Genomic DNA, 19,494 nt, shown 5'->3' on the forward strand with positions numbered 1-19,494 from the left:
TTTGTACACACCTTCTCTGCACCACCACACGCTCTCGTGGACGGAAATAAACACCCCTTACACATTCACACACATCCTATCCTTGCATACTACGGAACAAAACATTATTGGAGTAAGCATTTAAAGAGAAAACTATTACTTAAGACGGAAATAGCAGGAATGTGGCCCCTAAAGAGTTACTCTTCAGATGATGGAGAGCAGTCAGCTTTCAGCAGTGATCAGATTTCCAGCTTCTGTAGAGGCTGATCACTCCCGGGACCTGCGCGTGGTATGCGGAGCTCTCAAGGACAGCTTGATTTCTGGCATCTCTGGACAAGTTGGAAACGGTAATTGCAATCACAGTGAGCTTCTGTGCCTGGGACTGACAGGCAAACAGCTCCCTCTCCTAAGTGGCTACTCTTACCGTGTGCCTAAGTGGGAGGAAGAGGGGAGAGAGCACAAAAGGGGATCTACAATCAAGAGTTAGGTCAACCCCTGTCCCCCACCTGCAGCAACTCCATGTGGTGGACTGCAAACCGGTTTGAATGGCAGCTGCAGCGCAGTGCTAGGCAGGGCAGTGAAGCTGCTCCTTATCAGCTCTTCTCACAGAGACCCCTCCACCAGCTGGAAAGGAGGATGTTTACACTAACGACAGCAGAAGAGGATAAGGAAAAATGTCTCACTGCTGCCATAAAGAATTTCATATGATCCTAAAGCTGCCCTTTAAACCAAAGTTCAGGATTAACTCAACTGTATTTCCCAAGCAGCTGTGCAGCCAGTGGAATGACTGTGGGGTACTATCCAGCTGTTGTCGGCAGGAATGTCTTTTCAGGCTCTCAGAAGCATCTACACCAACTGTTGAAGACCTGAGTCACACACTTGGCTGGGGAGCATGAGATGTATACAAGAACTTAAAATACATGGAACTTCTGGAATGGGTTCAGACAAGGCCATGAAGATGGGCTGAGCATGTCTGCTATGAGGACAGGCTGAGAGAGTTGGGGTGCTTCAGCCTGGAGAAGACAAGGCTGCAGGGAGACCTTAGAGCAGCTTCCAGTGCTGAAAGGGGCTCCAGGAAAGCTAGGGAGGGGCTCTGGATCAGAGATGGCAGGGACAGGGCAAGGAGGAATGGCTTTACATTGGAAGGGTAAAGATTTGGATTAGATACTAGGAAGAAATACTTGATGATGAGGGTGGGGAGGCCCTGGCCCAGGTTGCCCAGAGCAGTGGTGGCTGCCCCATCCCTGGAGGGGTTCAAGGACAGGCTGGATGGGGCTTGGAGCAACCTGGTCTAGTGAGAGGCCACCATTGGCCAGAGAAAGAACCCAAAAGCTTCAGCTTAGAATCCCTCCTATGTCTAATGCCAATGGTGGAATCCAAGAAGATGTAAATCTTCCCTCGCCTCCCCATCTGAGCAGCTGGCTGTCTCTCCAGAATACTTTCCACGGTGGCATCTAAGCATACCTGAAGAAACAAGGAAGGCATCTAGACCTGTCCGGACCTCTGCAGGTTTTCATCTGAACAGGAGAGGAAATTCTCTTTTGCCAGTCAGTTACACAGTTTTTTTCCTATCTGAACCAGAAGTAATTTTGATTCATCTTGAGAAGTTATCTTTATTATAAGACAAGGCTTACAATATAAGAAAAGCTGTTTCTCTTTCTTTTTGCATTGCAGGATATCTGACTGCTTTATTAATTTAGTTAATTAGGGCAGACATAAATTAAAGATGTGGGCATCAGCCCCCCATCTGCAGCCTTAATTTGTTAGCTGCATGCCTGGTGGAGGTCATTGTCACTTATTACCTTTATCCTTGGCTTGACAAATGCTCTGCTGCCCACGGAACGCTGCTCCAGGAGACAGCAGGGAACTACAGCAAACCCAGGCGAAGTCAAGAAGCCTCCTAGATCTTAATTATAACACCATAACGAAACCAACCGCCTCTGAAGCTCTCTTACCGGGAAACAAATGAGCAGGGGAAATTTATTTCCAACCATAAATCCCAAACCCTTCAGTTTAATTTTTCCCAAGTTAACTTTCTCACCTAGCTAAGCAGCACTGCTTTCTATTATTAGCTCCTGGCCCAATATCATCTGACCAACATCAGTCAAACTGTCTTCATCTCAATGAGCTTGGGGACTCCCAAGGAACTCGGTGTATGCAGACTTGTGCTTGCAGCCTCTAATTATTTTCTAACAGATAATGGAGCATTTAAGTTCAGCGAGGATAGATTAAAGTTGTAAGTGGATGAAAACCCCGGCCAGAATCACAGCTCGCAGGATTTCTTCACGGAAACACCAAGCTTAGAGGGCTAGAGAGGAAAGGCCCTCATCAATTGCCTGCTTCCCCATGACAAGTTAGTTTAAAGATGTAATTTTTTTAGCATCGAAGATGGTCTGCTATGATTTTCCACTGCAGCATGACTTTGGAACGCATTACGTTATCCCTCGAGCATCTGGTTTGATCAGGCCTATGGCTACTTGACTCATCAGACAATTATAATGGCCAAAGAGTCTGAGGAGGGAAAATAGTTTTCACAAGACACAGTGTAAATCCCCATTTGACCATCAAGAAGCCTCTTAGCTGTATATTTGCCTTTTTTTTTCTCACAACAAACCTCTCTTCCCTCCCTAAAATTCAAGGCCCTCATAAACTCTCTATTGTGCTCTGGTGAGACCCCACCTGGAGTCCTGCATTCAGTTCTGGAGTCCTCCGGACACGATGAACGTGGAGCTGTTGGAAAGAGGCCAGAGGAGGCCACAGAGATGATCTGAGGGCTGGAGCATCTCTGCTATGAGGACAGGCTGAGAGAGTTGGGGTGCTTCAGCCTGGAGAAGACAAGGCTCCAGGGAGACCTTAGAGCAGCTTCCAGTGCTGAAAGGGGCTCCAGAAAAGATGGGGAGGGGCTCTTGATCAGGGATTGCAAGGACAGGACAAGGGGGATTGGCTTTAAATTGGAAGGGGGAAGATTTAGATTAGGCATTAGGAAGAAATTCTTCACACTGAGGGTGCGGAGGCCCTGGCCCAGGCTGCCCAGAGCAGTGGTGGCTGCCCCATCCCTGGAGGGGATGGCCCATCCAAGCCAAGGCCAGGTTGGATGGGGCTTGGAGCCCCTGATCCAGTGGGAGGTGTCCCTGCCCGTGGCAAAGCATGGAACTGGATGGGCTTTAAGGCCCTTTCCACTCCAAACCATTCCACGATTCTACAAAACTCTGTTACGAGCCTTCAGGTGAGGAGCAGGGTGTCCCTTTCACCTGATACCCCATGTGACTCCCCTTCCAGAGACGCTCACAGGCAGAGCAGCCGCAAGTACACCTGCAAGAATTTGGAATTCTGATTCTAGCACCCTTCTGTGGACAATTAAGCGTGACCAGCCAAGCAGTGAGAAGAATCCACACCCCACAACTTAAGCACCCAACCGTTTCAACACTTGAGGGGAAACCCTTTAGACTGTGAAATTATTCTGGAGATAACATGCATACAGAAATAAGCAGGGAAAAGGTAAAGCTACAGTTTACAGAACAGCAGCCTCTGCAGGGTGAAAGCAAATCCACTGAAGCCCCGATGGACACTGTACTTCTGCCCTTTAGAAGGTGGAACAGGTTACTTAGCAGATTTCAGCTTGCACTGCTCTAACAGACATGGACCACTGCAGTGATAAAAAGACACCTAAGAAAGCAGGGAGCAGATTAAAAGCCAAAGAAGTAGTTGGGAACATGTGGAGAAAGCCCTGAAAATAGACTCTGCTGCAACTTCCCAAAGAAAAACTCCTCCTGATGGGAGGAGAGTGGGAGGTGTTTGGCCATAGCAGGTGCTAACATCAGGCATTATATCATTATAGTCATTACGGATCCATTAGTGGGTGTTCAAGGTGCCAAAATGACAGCCCAGCAGCCAAATTCTTTTTCTTCACTCTTTTAGCATAACATTTAGCAGAATTTGAGGAACTTGCAGAGCACTTTCAGACTTGGATCCTGCCAGTATCAGAGGTTTTAACGAGAGCCAATGGACAATGCCACTAACACCCAAAACGCTACCTCTGTAGAGGCTGAAGTGTCCCATGTGCCTTCTCTGTTCACGAAGCTCTGTTTACATGAGGCTTTGTATTTTCCAGAGCCTCTCAAAAAGGCACGCTGAGTTTTCCTTGCAACTACAAGGCCACACGCAACCAAATCAGAAGCAATTGCTGACAAAAGCACATCCAGGCTTGACCAAGTAGGAGAAAAAGCTCAAGTGAAGGGTGGGATCCATAAAATGACCCCTCCTGCCCACTAACTTCCTCTTCCCATTTATAACCAGCATGTCAGGCATTTACTGAAGAATGAATGAACCCCTGCTATGATCCAAAAGGCATTTAACCACTCAAGACCTTAAACAAGTCTGCTACGACTGCTTTTAATCAACAACTACTCATAAAACTCTTTTTGCCAAATTCTCAACCAGTGCATTCCGCTTTCATACGTACCCTTAGTTTTTTCCTTATAACGCCATTAAACAGTACCAAGTTTTATCAGGATTGTTATACTGACCTAAGCCTTGAAGCATCACTGAGTAAAATATGTTCTTCTACTATAACTTACTTGTCAATGAAAGAATTTTAAGTTATCTCCTCATAAAACCTTAAAATGTTAAAAAGTTGAGAGTTGTACTTGGAGCGTTGTCCTAGATCCTTCTGGAACAGAGACGAGCAGTCACATTAAAGCCATAAACAATGCCTAGGTCATCCACTTTAAAAAAGTGGCTTGTGTCAGGAAATAAATGAGTGAGTTAAGAGGTGGGGATGGCAGGAACACCCGTCTGACTGCATGAGCAATTATTTCAAAGGAATGAAGTTACATCCTCATCAGTGCCGTGCGACAAAGGCTGTTAGAGACCACTGTACATACATCAAATGCAGCATTGACACAGACCATCTTATTTCTCCTTATGTCACTTATATCAACTAATGACGATGTCCAATTCTTTTTCATTAGGTTGAAAAACAACGTTTAGGTTATTATTAACCCCTAGGACAAGAAAGAGCCGTAACTTTCCCCTCATCTTGTTACCATTGGGTTGGAGACTCATGAGAAACTGCTAAAGAGAAACCTTTCCTAGTGTGGCTGTACCTTGCATGGCTAAAATCCCTTAGAGTTTTCAAAAAGCCTTCCTAATTTCCGAGCCATTTATTGGATGTCGCTATGCGTATACTGGAGGGAAATGCGGTCCAGTGAGTTCAGGCAGCTGATCAAGCTGAGCTGGACAAGTAATTCTGTCTTTTAACAAGGACTTTACATTTCTTTGTAGAGTGCTTCAAGGTTAATCAGTATCTGGGAAGGACCCTACAAATGAGGGTGGGGAGGCCCTGGCCCAGGTTGCCCATGGAGGTAGTGGAGGCCCCATCCCTGGAAACGTTCAAGGTCAAGTTGGATGGAGCTCTGAGCAACCTGACTGAGTTAACGATGTCCCTGCTCCTGCAGGGGGGCTGGACTAGATGACCTATAAATGTCCCTTCTAACCCAAAGCTCTCTTTGATTCTAAGGAGATATCGCTGTTATTTCTCTATCATCCTCAGCTTCTCCAAGCTGCTCAGCTTCGATGACTTTCCTACAGCGATAGCAATTCCTTCCTCTTGAGGTTGGATTCTCCATCACTGACGCCCAGCATCACGCACAGAGCACAGGTCACATTCAGCACCCTTGCACTCCCTGCACGTTCACTTCAAAAGGATGATGGATCCCAGCTCTCCTCTTTCTGGAGCTCCACCATTAACAGTACTCTTGGCCATAAAGCAAACATCTAATCCTCTTTCCTCCTCTAGTGCAATTCATTCCTTTTAAACAGAGCCAAAATGGCTTTTTCCTTTTTCTTTTTATTAATTTGTGCACAATTATTACTGAATAGCATCAACAAATGGGCAGTGCTCTGTAAAAAGCACAGGAAACCCCTTCATCTGTGCAGCCTTTGTCTACTTGCCTGAGAACTCACACGTGATAATTTATCTGAAATAGCTAAATCCATAACTGCACATTTCTATTCATTCCTAGATGGAAGAAGAGACTATAACAGGAGTACATTTGCTGTGGGGTTTATAGGCTCATTAACGCTAACTGAATTAAGCCTACACACTGAACAGATCTTCAGGACTTAAAAGTCTGATGTTATATTCCATTTCAAAAGAGAGATTTACAAAAAGTGCAAATGTCTATGATTTGCCCAAAACTGTCACTGGGTAGGACACACATTCCCAGTGTAGATGAGGCTGCGTCTTGACATGCAGCTGAAAACTGAGCACGTGGTTCGTGTGAACACAGAACATTCATAAAAATTATTGTCTTCACCTCTTGTTAACAATATTTCAGATTAGTGAAAGCAACAGGGCTTCTAAAATCCAACATACTTTATTTTTCTCCCCTCCCTGTTACCCTTCACTGCTCCCAGCACCAGTGCTCCGTTCCCAGGAATGCTGAAGCAGAACAGAGCTGAGGCTAATTTCTCTTCCTGTGAGTTCTGCACCAGCAAAGATTCACATAAATGGTAAGATGCTCCCCTGCAACTCCTCCTCTCTCTCATTTCTAGCTTCTCTCCCATGGAAAGACACAACTGACACATGAGACAGAGGAGTTTCAAGCCTTCCAGTGATGAGAAGACCATTTAAATGAAAATTCGAAGCATCTTAAGGTCCACGACATCTACACAGTGAAAAACCCAGCCCTTCAAAACCATGGCACCCCCACTGCCCTGGTAGAACATGTACATACGGTTCCAGATCAGAATGATCTACATGCAATAAACTAAACGGGGCAGAGGTTTGTTTCATAGAGATCTGCCCAGCTCTACAGCTTCAGAGAAGCAGCACTGACCTACTCACAACTCAGAAGTAACCTCAGTTGGTTGGTTTTGTTTGAACATTGCTGCAAGCAAGAAAGCTATGGATACATGTTAATACAGAGGCTGCTTGTCAAAGACTCAGGGAAGGATGGAAAGGGCCTGCACACAAAACCTCAGCAGCTGATTTCTCCTAGGGACGCTTGCTGAACAAGGGCACTATATTGACCCTGAGCACAAACCTCCATCTACTAGTTAAGGAAAGAAAACTTGCAGAAATTCCTTTTCAATCCCCATGGACTACAGAAAGACATCCCCACCCTCTCCAAACTCAAAGACACTGATCATCTTACTTACATCCATGAACTCCACATTGGCTTTCGGACCAGTGGTCTCATTGAGGATCTTGATGGCCACAGGAATCTTTACTGTTTCTCCCTCAGGGACCCAAATACCCTAGAAAGGGAAGAAAAAGCGACAGAAGATTAATAAAACCTCTCAGAACTGAGAATAGACATAAAGTAAGCTTTAAAATAATAAAAATCCTAAAAAAATCCTTCTTACACCAGAAGTAAGCCCTTACATAAAAATAAAGATCTAACATCAGTGAAGATTCTCATCAGGGATGCTTGATGTTCCTGTCCACAACCAGGTTTCTAGAGAGCGATGTCAGCATGCTCACGATGCAATGTGTTTTCCACTGATAACTCATGCTCCTAAAATTAAACAAAAATCTAGATTTCCTGTTCCGGATTCTGATGCTGAACTCACCAAAGCTATCAGACAGCTCTCAAAACTGACTATTACCAGGCCGTGTAGGAGCAGGACACCCTGAGAACAAGGTATTTAGAGTGAAACAGCTCGTCGTTATTTCTCTACTTTATAGATATCCAAGAATTAAAACCTTAGATGGGTAAAAAGTAAACTTTAAAATTAAAATTCTCTGTGTCTCTTGGGCTACTGCCCCATCCTTCTTGGCAACTTGCAGTACCCATCTCTAACACTGTATTATTGTCTAAGCGTACTCAAGCTGATTATTAACTGTATTCCCGTGACCTTGTACCTGTAGTGACCCGGTCTGTTCCCCTCCATCTCCTCCCTGGTTTGAAGATAAAGGCAGTACCTGTCCTTTTCTGACCTACCGCCTCCACTCGGCAGGTTTGAGTGGCTCCCAAAGGGCTGGGCGATGGATTGGGTCTGCTCATTAAGCCCTACACTTCATGCCTTTGGGATTTGACCAACAGTCCTTAAACTAGAGGCTCAAACTGAAATATTTTTCCCCTTGTGGTTTCTGCTTGTACATCCTGGTTGATAAAGGAGGCACGGCCATAACTCATCTTTTTTATTTAAATGGAAGAAACAAGTACGATTGGTGGTAGCTAATATTGTTTTACAAGGTAGGATTACTCTTACAAGACCCACGTGACACTTGTGTATGAGAGACAAGGTTTATCGAGCTTTCCCCAAAAGCACTGTAAAGCCCTTATGAAAGGGCAGATTGACAAACTTCAAAGCTGCCTTTTAATATCAACACAACCTAGCTGGCGTAGTCATCTTGCGTGCAAGGATAATCGTGGCTGACACTCCTTTTCTCATCAAGAAATAATATCTGCATGTCTGATTAAAACTGAAGGTAATGTTTGAGCCTCAAGATGTGCTCCTCCCACACAATCCTACTATTCCGAGTTTCCCAGATACGCAGGGCTCAGGAACCCATCCAGGGTGCTTTGCTGCAACACAGAACTTGGCTGTTCCGAAGTTCAGTGAGGGAACTCACTGCTGTGGAGCGAAGACTCTTACCTTGTATACAGTTCCAAAGGCTCCAGAGCCAAGAACCTTCACTCGTTTCAGCTCGGTTTCCTTTAGGATACGAAGCTGTGCCTGGTTGGGAGCCGTGCCGCTTGGAGTCAAGGGTTCCACAAGCTACAAAAGAAAATCCAACAGTCTTAAGAATCGAAAAAGTGAAGACACATCAGAAAACACACAATCCAACCAAGCACTGGAACAAGACGCTGGCAGAGTCTATTGACCTGCCAACTTGTGGAGGGATTTCTCCCTTCAACATTAAAGATGCAATGCTAAGAAACCAAGACACCTGATAAAGAAAATCCTCATTCAACATGCAATAATTCCCACCAGGAATGGCATGATGGAATTACAAACTGGAAATTGAATTGGTGTCACAACAAGCCACCCAAGGACTTGCGCTAATGGAGGCAGTATAAATATTTTCTACATGACAGAAATACAGCATTTATTATCAGTGCACCACATTCTATTTTTGCCCATTTTAGAGCCTTTTAAACTGGCCATATTTCTTTTTAATAGCCCTGACTTAATGGCTCATCACGTTCTCATTCTGTTTTGGAGAAGGGACTGTTTTTCTCAAGTTCTGTTATACTGCACAGGAGGAGAGCTTTGAGGAGCAAACATCTTGTAGCACGCTACTAATTTATAACAGACACTGATTTACTGTGGGGAAAAAAAAGGCTCAATTAAACAAATTGCTTGAGATGTCCCAAGAAACTTTGTAAATGAGCCACAATGGCACCTTCAGTTAAAAATGCACTCAGATCTCAACGTTATATGGTCTCTGCCAGAAAAACAATGCAGCTTTAAAACTAAATTAAGAATACATGAAAAGGATAATACTCTCAACAATGAAAACCAGTCTGTTCCTTCACAGGATAAGGAAAATTATTCAGGGCTGCTCCTGCTCAAATCTGTTTGAAGCCCCTGCTGTATCTCAAAGCTGTCTGTTGACGAGGCCAAAAGCACCATGCTCTGCAGCTTGAAAACTCTTTGAGCACCACAAATGGATTAATTAGTTGACCAGGCTACTACGGTTCAAGTAAAAAGTACTGGTATCTGGAAATTATTGGAGAAACCAAGCATAACAAAACCAAGCAACAAGAAGCCAGGCTATCACAGAAACACTTTGTAAGCTGGACTTCTTTTGGAGTGACTTCTCTTTTCTCCTCCCAACTTCTGATGTTGAGCATATACATGGTAAAAGAAAGAAGGTTTACTGTAAAAGAAAAGGATACAGACTGGCTGTACTTCTCTATTTTCACTTTGTAAAGGATGAAAACCACTTCTGCGTCACAGTCGACCACTGCAGGTATGGCAGAGAGGTGTTGGATTGTAGGGTTTTACTGAGGATGATCTCCAGAAGGAACTGGTCTGTGACAGCCTCCAGCCAGCAACAGAGACGTTAGCTGAAGTTATGTGTGTTTAGCTCAGGATGCTCCTGATTTAATTGTTGGCTTCTAAGCCAAGACAACAGCTTGCCTGCATGTTCTGTGAGACCTTGGTCAGTTCAGTTGAGAGCAGGATGGGTATTCAAAAATCTGGTGTAACACGACTTCGTGAGCACGTGTATCTATTTGGTCTTCAAAAGCCATGAATCTACAGATGTACAGAAAACTAATACCTTGGAATACTTACGTTGGATGTGAGGAAAAGGTTCTTCCCCCAGAGGGTGGTGGAGCCCTGGAACAGCTCCCAGGGCAGCAGGCACAGCCTGACAATATTCCAGAAGCGTTTGGCCAACACCCTCAGCCCCACAGTGCGAATGTTGGGGTGTCCTGTGCAGGGACAGGAGCTGGACTCGATGTCCCTGTGGATCCCTTCCAACTCAGGACATTCTTAGAAATAGCTTCATTAATTCCACAAGTTTTGTCCTGCAGAAGCTGGCAAAAGGGTTTCTACAAACTTCTCTGGTAACTGGATTGAAGACCTGAACATTTGGAATATAAAACAGCTCTGCTGTTCTTTTCAAACATGAGAAGCAGCGCATGCTCACCTCAGTTTCGAGGAATCTCCGCAAAGCTCTCTTCTTCTTAATGCTTTTACGCCGAACGTACACAGCAAACGTCAGGCCCACAATGACGATGATGAAGAGGCCACCGATAACTCCCGCGGCAATCAGAGGGGTTCTACCAATCAGAAGCAGACACTTTATTTTTAGATTGAGGGGAAGACAAAAGAACAGTCGGGTACACAAAACACAATCACTTGGAAAGCCTATTATCTTTCTTAAGACCTGAATTTCCAAGGCAGTTCAAATGGCAAGCCAGGGGAAACATATTAACATAGGGTATGACTTTTCTTTTTATTCAATATTCCAGTTTCACTGTTTTCAAACCACCATGCACATGTGAGGAGTCGTGTGGACAAGGAGACACAACATGCACTTTGATGGCAAATGCAAATCTGCAATGGCAAAATGAGGATACAGGTACCTGCAGGAGCTTCAACTGTGCTTTGGCTCCATCAAGATTAACTCATGGGGTGGTGCATTTAGAGGAAAACTAATGAAAAAAATCCCAATACAATGTGCCTTCCTGAGTAGAGAGAAAGCAAGAGGCAACTTCAAACATGGTGTTTCATAGACAAATCTGGAGGCATTGTGTTTTTACACCTCCTTAAGTAGGGGATATTTATATCTTAACAATATAATTCATTACTAGAACCATGTCCCCTCTGGAATTCCTTGTTCATTACTACTAGATCCAAATGTTTTGCTTGCACCCATCTGGATTTGCTGTGGGTTTTCAGCACAGCTAAATCCCAGGCAAAGAGACTGGTGTGCTGGAGACCCAAAACTCCTGAGAACAATGCCAACCAAGGCCCAGCCTTTGCACCAGACACTACTCCTACAATTTCTCTCAGCTTTCCAGGATCCTGAGCAGCCTGAGCTATAATTACTAATCTCTTTTTCCACATATAAGATGTAGTAGGCTGGCATCACGGTAGATACTCTACAAGCACAAAACAAAAAGACTGTCTCAGAGAGCTGCTCTGTTTGACTTGGGTGCCCACGTTCAGAGACCGCTTACACAGTCAGCGGAGGGAAGAAAGCTACCTTCGAAGAAAAACTCAAAGCAACAGGTGCTCTGACTCAGTTTGCATTGTTTGTTTCCCTGCTCTGCCTCTAAAGGGTGGGAAACAGCCTTCAAAACAAAACCTTACATTAAGCATTTTCACAGCACATCAACATCTTACTAGCATACAACCATAGAATCACGTGGGTGGAAAAGACCTTTGAGATCACTGAGTCCAATGGTATCAGTCCTCTACTAAACCAGATCCCTGAGCACCTCGTCTGCCCGGCTTTTAAACACCTCCAGGGATGGGGACTCCACCACCTCCCTGGGCAGCCTCTGCCAGGGCATGAGAACCCTTTTGGTGGAGATTTTTTTCCTGATGTCTAAGCTGAACCTGCCCTGATATAATGTGAGACAATTTCCTCTCATCCTATCCCTTGTTACTTCGGAGAAGGGCCCAGCACCCACCTCACCACAACCTCCTTTAAGAGAGCTGTAAAGAGCAATGAGTTCTCCTCTTTTTCAGGTTAAACAGCCCCAGGTCCCTCAGCTGTTCCTCATAACCCTTGTTCTCCCGACCCTTCACCAGCTACATTCCCCTTCTCGTGCCTAAACACACAGACAGCATCTAACACCCTTCTGCCAATGCTGGACAATAGCTGAAAAGATGAGTAAAAAGAGACAGCACGATAACAATAGAGCATAAATGGTGCCGAAATCACTGTCTGATAACTACAAGAAATAGGTTAACTATTGTCAAGATTGTGGAAATACCATCACTGTGCCTTAACAGCCTCACTCGGTTATGTCTGAACGACGATGAAAGACACATTATGGCCTATCAATAAAAACGTACCATAAAGCTATTGAAAATTTAAAAGAGTCTCCCACAGAAATAGTAAACTGATTTATCTGAACCTTTATTCTTCTTTTTATGTCCTACCACAAAGCGCAACAGAGGGAAGCACTACCATCTAACCCAGCTTGATATATTGAGGTGCACCTGCATTACCACCGAGTACCATTTTGAAGCTGATCTCTGAACTGTCCTGCCTGTCTCTTCTCACTGCAGTTTTATTCAGAGAAGTCTCAAGGCAAAAGACATGGATGGATTTCCAGATAGCAACCAGAAGCCCATATCCTGGGCTGCATCCAAAGAAGCGTGGCCAGCAGGTCAAGGGAGGGGATTCTCCTCTTTTCATACCTGGAACCCGGCATCCAGCTCTGGAGTCCTCAGCACAGGGAGGACATGGAACTGTTGGAGCAACTCCAGACGAGGCCATGGAGATGATGTGAGGGCTGGAGCACCTTTGCTTTGAGGCCAGGCTGAGAGAGTTGGGGTTGTTCAGCCTGGAGAAGAGAAGGCTCCAGGGAGACCTTAGAACAGCTTCCAGTATTGAAAGGGGCTCCAGGAAAGCTGGGGAGGGGCTCTTGATCAAGGAGTGCAGGGAAAGGACGAGGGGGAACAGTTTTAAACTGAAAGAGGAGAGATGGAGACGAGATCTTAGGAAGAAATGTTCTCCCATGAGGGTGGTGAGGCCCTGGCCCAGGTTGCCCAGAGCAGCGGTGGCTGCCCCATCCCTGGAGGGGTTCAAAGCCAGGTTGGATGGGGCTTGGAACAACCTGGTCTAGTGAGAGGCCACCACGGGCCAGGGAAGGAACTCCCTTTGCTATCCTCACATAAAGATCATGACAACTCAAACATCACAGACCCAAACGGACACGACCACGTAGCATATGGCTTCTCCTCGCTCTGCTCTGAGCTAAGCCTCCTAGTCAACAATCGGGTGCGTTATTGGCTCCAATACCCCATCCCACACCACTGCCTCCAGCGCTTTCTGGGATCATCAGTGTAGGTTGCTGCTGTTCCAACTACACATCAGTGATTTTCTAAGCCTGGTTTTCTGTGTGTCACCGACCTCATTCAGATGATTTTTACTCATATTTGCTAGGCTGAGTTTGTGTTTCTATCTATTCCGCTAGCATCTTTACGTCCCCAGCACCATTTCTCTACTGTTTCCTTGTTTGCATTGTCTTATATCCTGGTGATTTGCATTAACACGCTGTTTACCTTTCTTTTACATAATTGTAAAGGCTGATTAACCTCAGAGAAGCTGTGGAAGACAAAACCTTTTGCCTATTTGGCATTTTTAATCCAATCCCTTCATTGCACGCACACCTGACCAACAGTTCAGCTTCACGTACAGCTGGACACACAAACCTCCTTATCTCTAGTGGCATTAAGAGCTTAATCCACCTACTTTTTGTGACATTGTTGTCCCACAACCACCTCTGTAAATGTATTTCACTACATTTGCCCATCTCAGACTACAGCTCACTTAAAACGATTTCATGAAAGTCAACAGGAGCAACGTTCATAGAATCATAGAACCACTAGGTTGGAAAAGACCTCTTAGATCATTGAGTCCTGCCTGCCACCAAATCACGTCCCTCACCACCTTGTCTATCCATCTTTTAAATCCTCCAGGGATGGCGATGCAGAGACAATAAATTTGCTATCAAAAAAACCACATTTAAAGTAATTTTTAAAAGCGTGGAGGCCCCATTTTCCATTAAGACTCAGAAAGGCTAAAGTCAAGCAAAGAGAGGCAGTTCCATGTCAGTCCTGCCTATCCAGCACAAACAATGAGCAGCCAAACCTCAATTCCAGCTCACATTTTCAGTTCCACTACAAACCCACCAGCAGGAAACTCCCAATACAGCCATAACTTTCCTTTAAAACTCAAAATCTACCCCAAAGCGTGAAAAAAAAAATAACGAATCTGTTAAGTGTTTCTGGACTTCTATGCTCATCAAAGCAGACTTAGCAGTCCAAGAAATATGGGCTCTGAATGATAATTCACCCCATATAATTAACTTGCTATTCCCCACCCCAGCCTGGGCTGAGGACACGAGGCTGAATTAATGACTGGAGAAGGCGGCAGCAGGGGAGGCAGTGGGAGGGAAGAAATCACAACATGTGAAAAACCCTCCCTTTAAACTGGAAACTGCGTGTCTGCAGCTGAGAGTTGAATGTAAGGCTCTAGTATTCCCTCAGGAGAAATGAATAATATATAGTTCTTTTTAAACGAGTACCGTGTTTTCATATTTCAAAGCACGGAACACTCACTCCCACATGCCAAAACTGAGACAAACAATTCAAAGTCAGTATTCCAAGCTGGACAAGGATGCTCAACAGGGGTGCTTGTACCATCCCACCCACCTCAAAACATCTGCAATTCCCACAGTGCGTTGAGATGAGGTATTAATGCGTAATTACCGGCTGAGACGAGTACCCAGTCTCATACTTCTGACTGGAGAGCGCAGCAGAAGGGGGATAGGAAACAGAATTGTGGTCCAGGGAGTAAAGATGAAGAACAACACCTGCTTTTCTATCTGTTGCATCAACCCACCTAATATGATACACAAATAAATTAAGCTTTGAAGCCAAGCAATTACAGGGCTTTAAGTTCCTGCCTCAACCTTCCCCTCCCTTGAGTTTTATCTATGTGCTCAAACAGGATTCATTACAACCGTGAATATTTGCGAAGTAGTCATTTCTCAAAAATTTTTGTTATCGAGGCATTATATTTTCCTGCTGCAGCTGGTCAAATCCCTACCAGCCCAACGCATCCTAGGATTCTATGACAATTCACGCGTCCTGCATTCCTCAAACCTTCCATCAGTGGGGAGTTCAGCTGACTTTGAAGCTGCGCTTTTGGAGATCTAAAGGATTCTGCTAATCCTGGAACCATAATCTTAGTATTTAAAATCAACAAGATAAACAACCAGACTGGGAAGCAAATTTGTGTATGCTTTAATAGCCTCTCTCTGCTGTGCAGCTCTTCCCCAGCAGAGCTCTACAACCACAACTTCCAGAGCGCCTGGTATTCACGAATCTCTGCTCTGGGTGGGGAGGGAATCATTAATTTCATGTTAGTCACATTAAGATGTGCTTTGCTTTATTTTTCCGAGAACGAGGCTCCCTTCCCCCTTTCTCCACCTCCTCTGAGGGTGTTTGAACCCTGACAAATGCCATCATTTGTGTACAGATCAGGAGTTTGCGTAATTGCAGATTTTAATTCACAGCCAATCCCACGATTACTACCAATTCTGCTTTTAATCTAGATATGAGCAACCTGTACATCGTACTGTCAGCTGGCTGCAGGTAAACTCTGGTAGCCACAACTTTTCAATATTTGAGCAACCTGATCCAGTGGGAGGCGTCCCTGCCCATGGCAGGGGCGGAACAGGATGGACTTTAGGGTCCCTTCCAACCCAAACCATTCTGTGCATTCCCTAAACTGTAAATGCGAGTCCTACTCATGCCTCTTTTTAGTTAAAAAGTAGGATTCCTCACGTCACGCAGCAAAATAAATGAGGACACAGTAAAAAAGATATTCGCTATGACTTTGAAAAGAAATATAACCTGGAATTCTACACATTACTATACGTGGATTATAAATTTATGATATCTTTATTATAGTTAAGCACATGCAGTGCCCAAAGGATTCGGAGTTTTTAAATACGAGTGTTATAGTTTAGGAGAACAACTACATTTCTATACCATTTTTGCCATAAATTACTAAGAATTCTCAATTTTAACTCCCTGTTAATACAGCTGACAGAATAAACACTGAAATCTCTAGGATTACGGCATCAATAATGGGGTCTTTGCAGGAGCCTCTCTCTCCATAAAACTGAAAAGCCCAAACATCTCCTGCAGACCTGGTATTTTTAGGCTGAGATTTTTCTCTTCTACCACAACACAGAAAGGAATGTTATTGTTAAGAACTTGCTCAGTGACTTTGTTTTGAGGCTTGTGCTTTAAGTAAACAGATTAACGTTCCTTCTAAAATATGCCAAGTCAGGCTCCATACAATGCAGATTGATTTATCGACAACAGAAAGCCAGTTACATCCAACAGATTGTACTCAAAGGTGAAGCCAGTTCATCAAGTAAAAGAACAGTCCTCTATAAACTTGTCATATTTCCCATTTTCTTTGGGAAGAGGAATATTTTGCTCTAAACAAAGAATACGAGACCTGTAATGACCATGGGCGCTGATGGACTGCTCTGAAACGAAACCCATCAGCGTTCGCTTAGAGAGTTTTCTCTCTGCATAAAGCATTCCTGTTAGGAGCAATAAACCTACCCATTTCTCCTTGGCCAGTTGCTGTCAACAAACCCTGCGATTACGTCTGGGGAGGTGAAACCGTTAATAAGAAAATATGCTTTTCTTAGATAGAAACACAAAGCACGTTGTCCTTTAATAACCAAGATCTCACGCGTATGACATCTGCTGAGAGACCACGTTGTCTGGTGGCCCTGCTTTCCGTTCCTTCCCTGCCAAATCTCAAAGTGCCATGGAGAGGCACGGCCCGAGGCAGAGCATCCTGCATCACTAGAGGAGCTGGAGAAACACAAGGCAGCGCCCACATTAAATCAGTAGGCAGCCAAAATACTCACTGGGAGCTGGGTCACATAGCAAATACAAATCCTAGTATAAAATTGGCTATTGAAGCTGAGCAGGAACATTTCTTTACTCCACAATAGGTGTTAAGGGCAGACTTTATATTTTCTTCCTTGCTACCTTTTGGGCTCTATTATAGGTTCTGGCAGACGTGGGCAGGCCAATTACCTTCACCCTACAGCCTGCACGACTTCGCAAGCAGAAAGCTGGACTTGAGCCGAAATGGCTCAGAAATTGTTTCAACCCACCCTCAGGTTTGCTCCACCAGAGACAGCCCAGAAAAGTAAATAACACAGTCAGTATTAACAGGAATGCATTAACATTTTGGTTGCAGCTCCATCCACTCTAATCCATGCTGGTTTTGCCCCCACAGTTAAGAAATAGTTACACCAATAAGTACATGCTCCAGAGCTTAGAAGGACCATCAGATCTCTCAGGACACTTATTCATGATGAGTTAGGCATTCGCTACTCTGCTCTCTAAAATTCTTGGTACCCACTGTTTGCTACAGGACGCAGTGGGTTATTCAATTCAGCCGGGTAGTAAATCAAACCATGAAGAGTAGAGGAAAGGGAAGAAAGTTTGAGAGTATTTTAAATAACCAATGGGACTGACAATGTTCCAGAAGTGTTTAGCCAGTGCCCTCGGACACATGGTGTGAACGTTGGGATTGTCCTGTGCAAGGACAGGAGTTGGACTCAATTGTCCTTGTGTGTCCCTGCCAACTCCGGACCTTCTGTGAGTCTATGAACCTCTTTGAATACTGTGCCCTTCATTCTGCTACTTTGTTAAACTCTTTCCGAATTCAACCATGGAAAGTGCTTATAATTCACTGAAGTTCCACTTAAGTGTTTTCTGAAATCCAGCTATTCAACACATGAACTATCAAAGCTCATACACGACTACACAAAACCACAGGATGCCAGGTTGCAAGGGAACTTGTGGATTATCTGGTCCAACCTTTCAGGCAAATGAGATGGCACAGAACCCTGTCAGGCTGAGCCTTAAAAGTGTCCAGTGTAGAGAAATGCACTGCTTCCCTGTAGGACCCCACAGGTGGTTTGCCTACTTTTAAGGAGCTGCAAGAGAAAGGTTTCTCTACCCCAAAGCCTTAATTTTTACTTTATTCCACAAATCTTCTTTCTTTTGAAAATGCATCACGCTCTTTTTAATCCTGCCCCTTCTGATTATATTTTGTAATGCCAGTCTTCCCTGAGAATAATCACTCAAAAGATTTAAGGAACATAGAGCAGATTTTTTGTCTCCGTGGTTGTGAACACTGGACTCTTTCCTGTTCCAGCTTTGAATCAGATGGGGTAGCGAGGGTTTGCTCTCACAAGCTCCAGCATTTGACAGCACGGAACCTTCGAGGACTGTGTTTGGGGACCAGGATTTAGATTCTGTCCTGGATTCACTCCCTCTGAAGTCTTTATGACTTTGTGTTTCTCTTTTGCGAGAAAAGACCCTGTACATTGAAGAGAGCCCTAACTTCTGTCAGACCATATCTGGTCGAGCTCTGCATCCTCACACCCATGACCAACCTCACCAAGGTGAACAAGCCTCTTCCCCTGAGGCAGACTGAGCTTCAGCACTGGGTGTTGGTAAAAAACCCATCAAAACAAGATGGGAGAGAATAAACTGATGAGAACAGAAGTGTCACACTGTGTTCCCAATCTCCCAAGTTTCTTGCCATATCCAATCATCTGTCTAATGATAAATACAGAGATTACACAGGTTTCAGCTGAGTTTTTTTAGCAAGCAGTGGCCTTAAAGCATCTTTTGGATCTATGTTTGAGATGAAAGTTAGAGTGCACTGAGGATTTGTAGAAGAAAGTGTTAGGCTGCCCAGGGAGGGACTGGAGGCCCCATCCTGAGAGATGATTAAAAGCCACACAGACAAGGTGCTCAGGGATCTGGTTTAGCAGTGGACAGGTATGGTGGGACTCAATGATCTCAAAGGTCTTTTCTGACCAAGGGATTCTATGAGTCTATGAAACATGCACCCAGATATTGTGCTCGTATTACATAAATGTAGATACATACATATGATGGAGAAAAAAAAAAATACTTCAAAGTCCAAATCAAACCAGTAACACTTCAAAACAGCAACACTTCATTCCACGCTGGTATAAATGTGTATATAAATAAAGCATTTCAGACATTTATTAGAATAATGCTAACAACCATGATGCTGTTAACTTCAACATACATTTTTAGCTGCTCCTCATTTGAGTTCTAAATATGCTGAATTTATCTTAGTGGAGCATAGCAGGGAATAAATGCAGCCAATGCTCATAAATATCAAGGAAAATGCAAGACAGATAGAGAGGAGAGTATAAGATCAGATTTATCACTGTTATTTTCCAAGGATAGCATTCCAACTACACGCCCTACACAACCTAAGTCAAT

At 44.3% G+C, this 19,494-nt stretch overlaps 1 protein-coding gene across 4 annotated transcripts in view; it reads right to left on the reverse strand.

Moving 5' to 3' along the window:
- Positions 1–19,494, reverse strand: part of ERBB4 (erb-b2 receptor tyrosine kinase 4) — a 600,803-nt gene that overhangs the window by 90,590 nt on the left and 490,719 nt on the right. For all 4 annotated transcript variants that reach the window (XM_069860563.1, XM_069860561.1, XM_069860564.1 and 1 more), the window contains exons 17-19: positions 10,589–10,721; positions 8,584–8,706; positions 7,141–7,239 (exon numbers count right to left, since the gene is read on the reverse strand). In XM_069860563.1, the coding sequence (XP_069716664.1) occupies positions 7,141–7,239; positions 8,584–8,706; positions 10,589–10,721 (355 nt within the window). The remainder of the gene's footprint in view (positions 1–7,140; positions 7,240–8,583; positions 8,707–10,588; positions 10,722–19,494) is intronic.

The sequence above is a fragment of the Phaenicophaeus curvirostris genome, chromosome 7 (genome assembly GCF_032191515.1).
Source record: "Phaenicophaeus curvirostris isolate KB17595 chromosome 7, BPBGC_Pcur_1.0, whole genome shotgun sequence".
Taxonomy (NCBI): domain Eukaryota; kingdom Metazoa; phylum Chordata; class Aves; order Cuculiformes; family Cuculidae; genus Phaenicophaeus; species Phaenicophaeus curvirostris.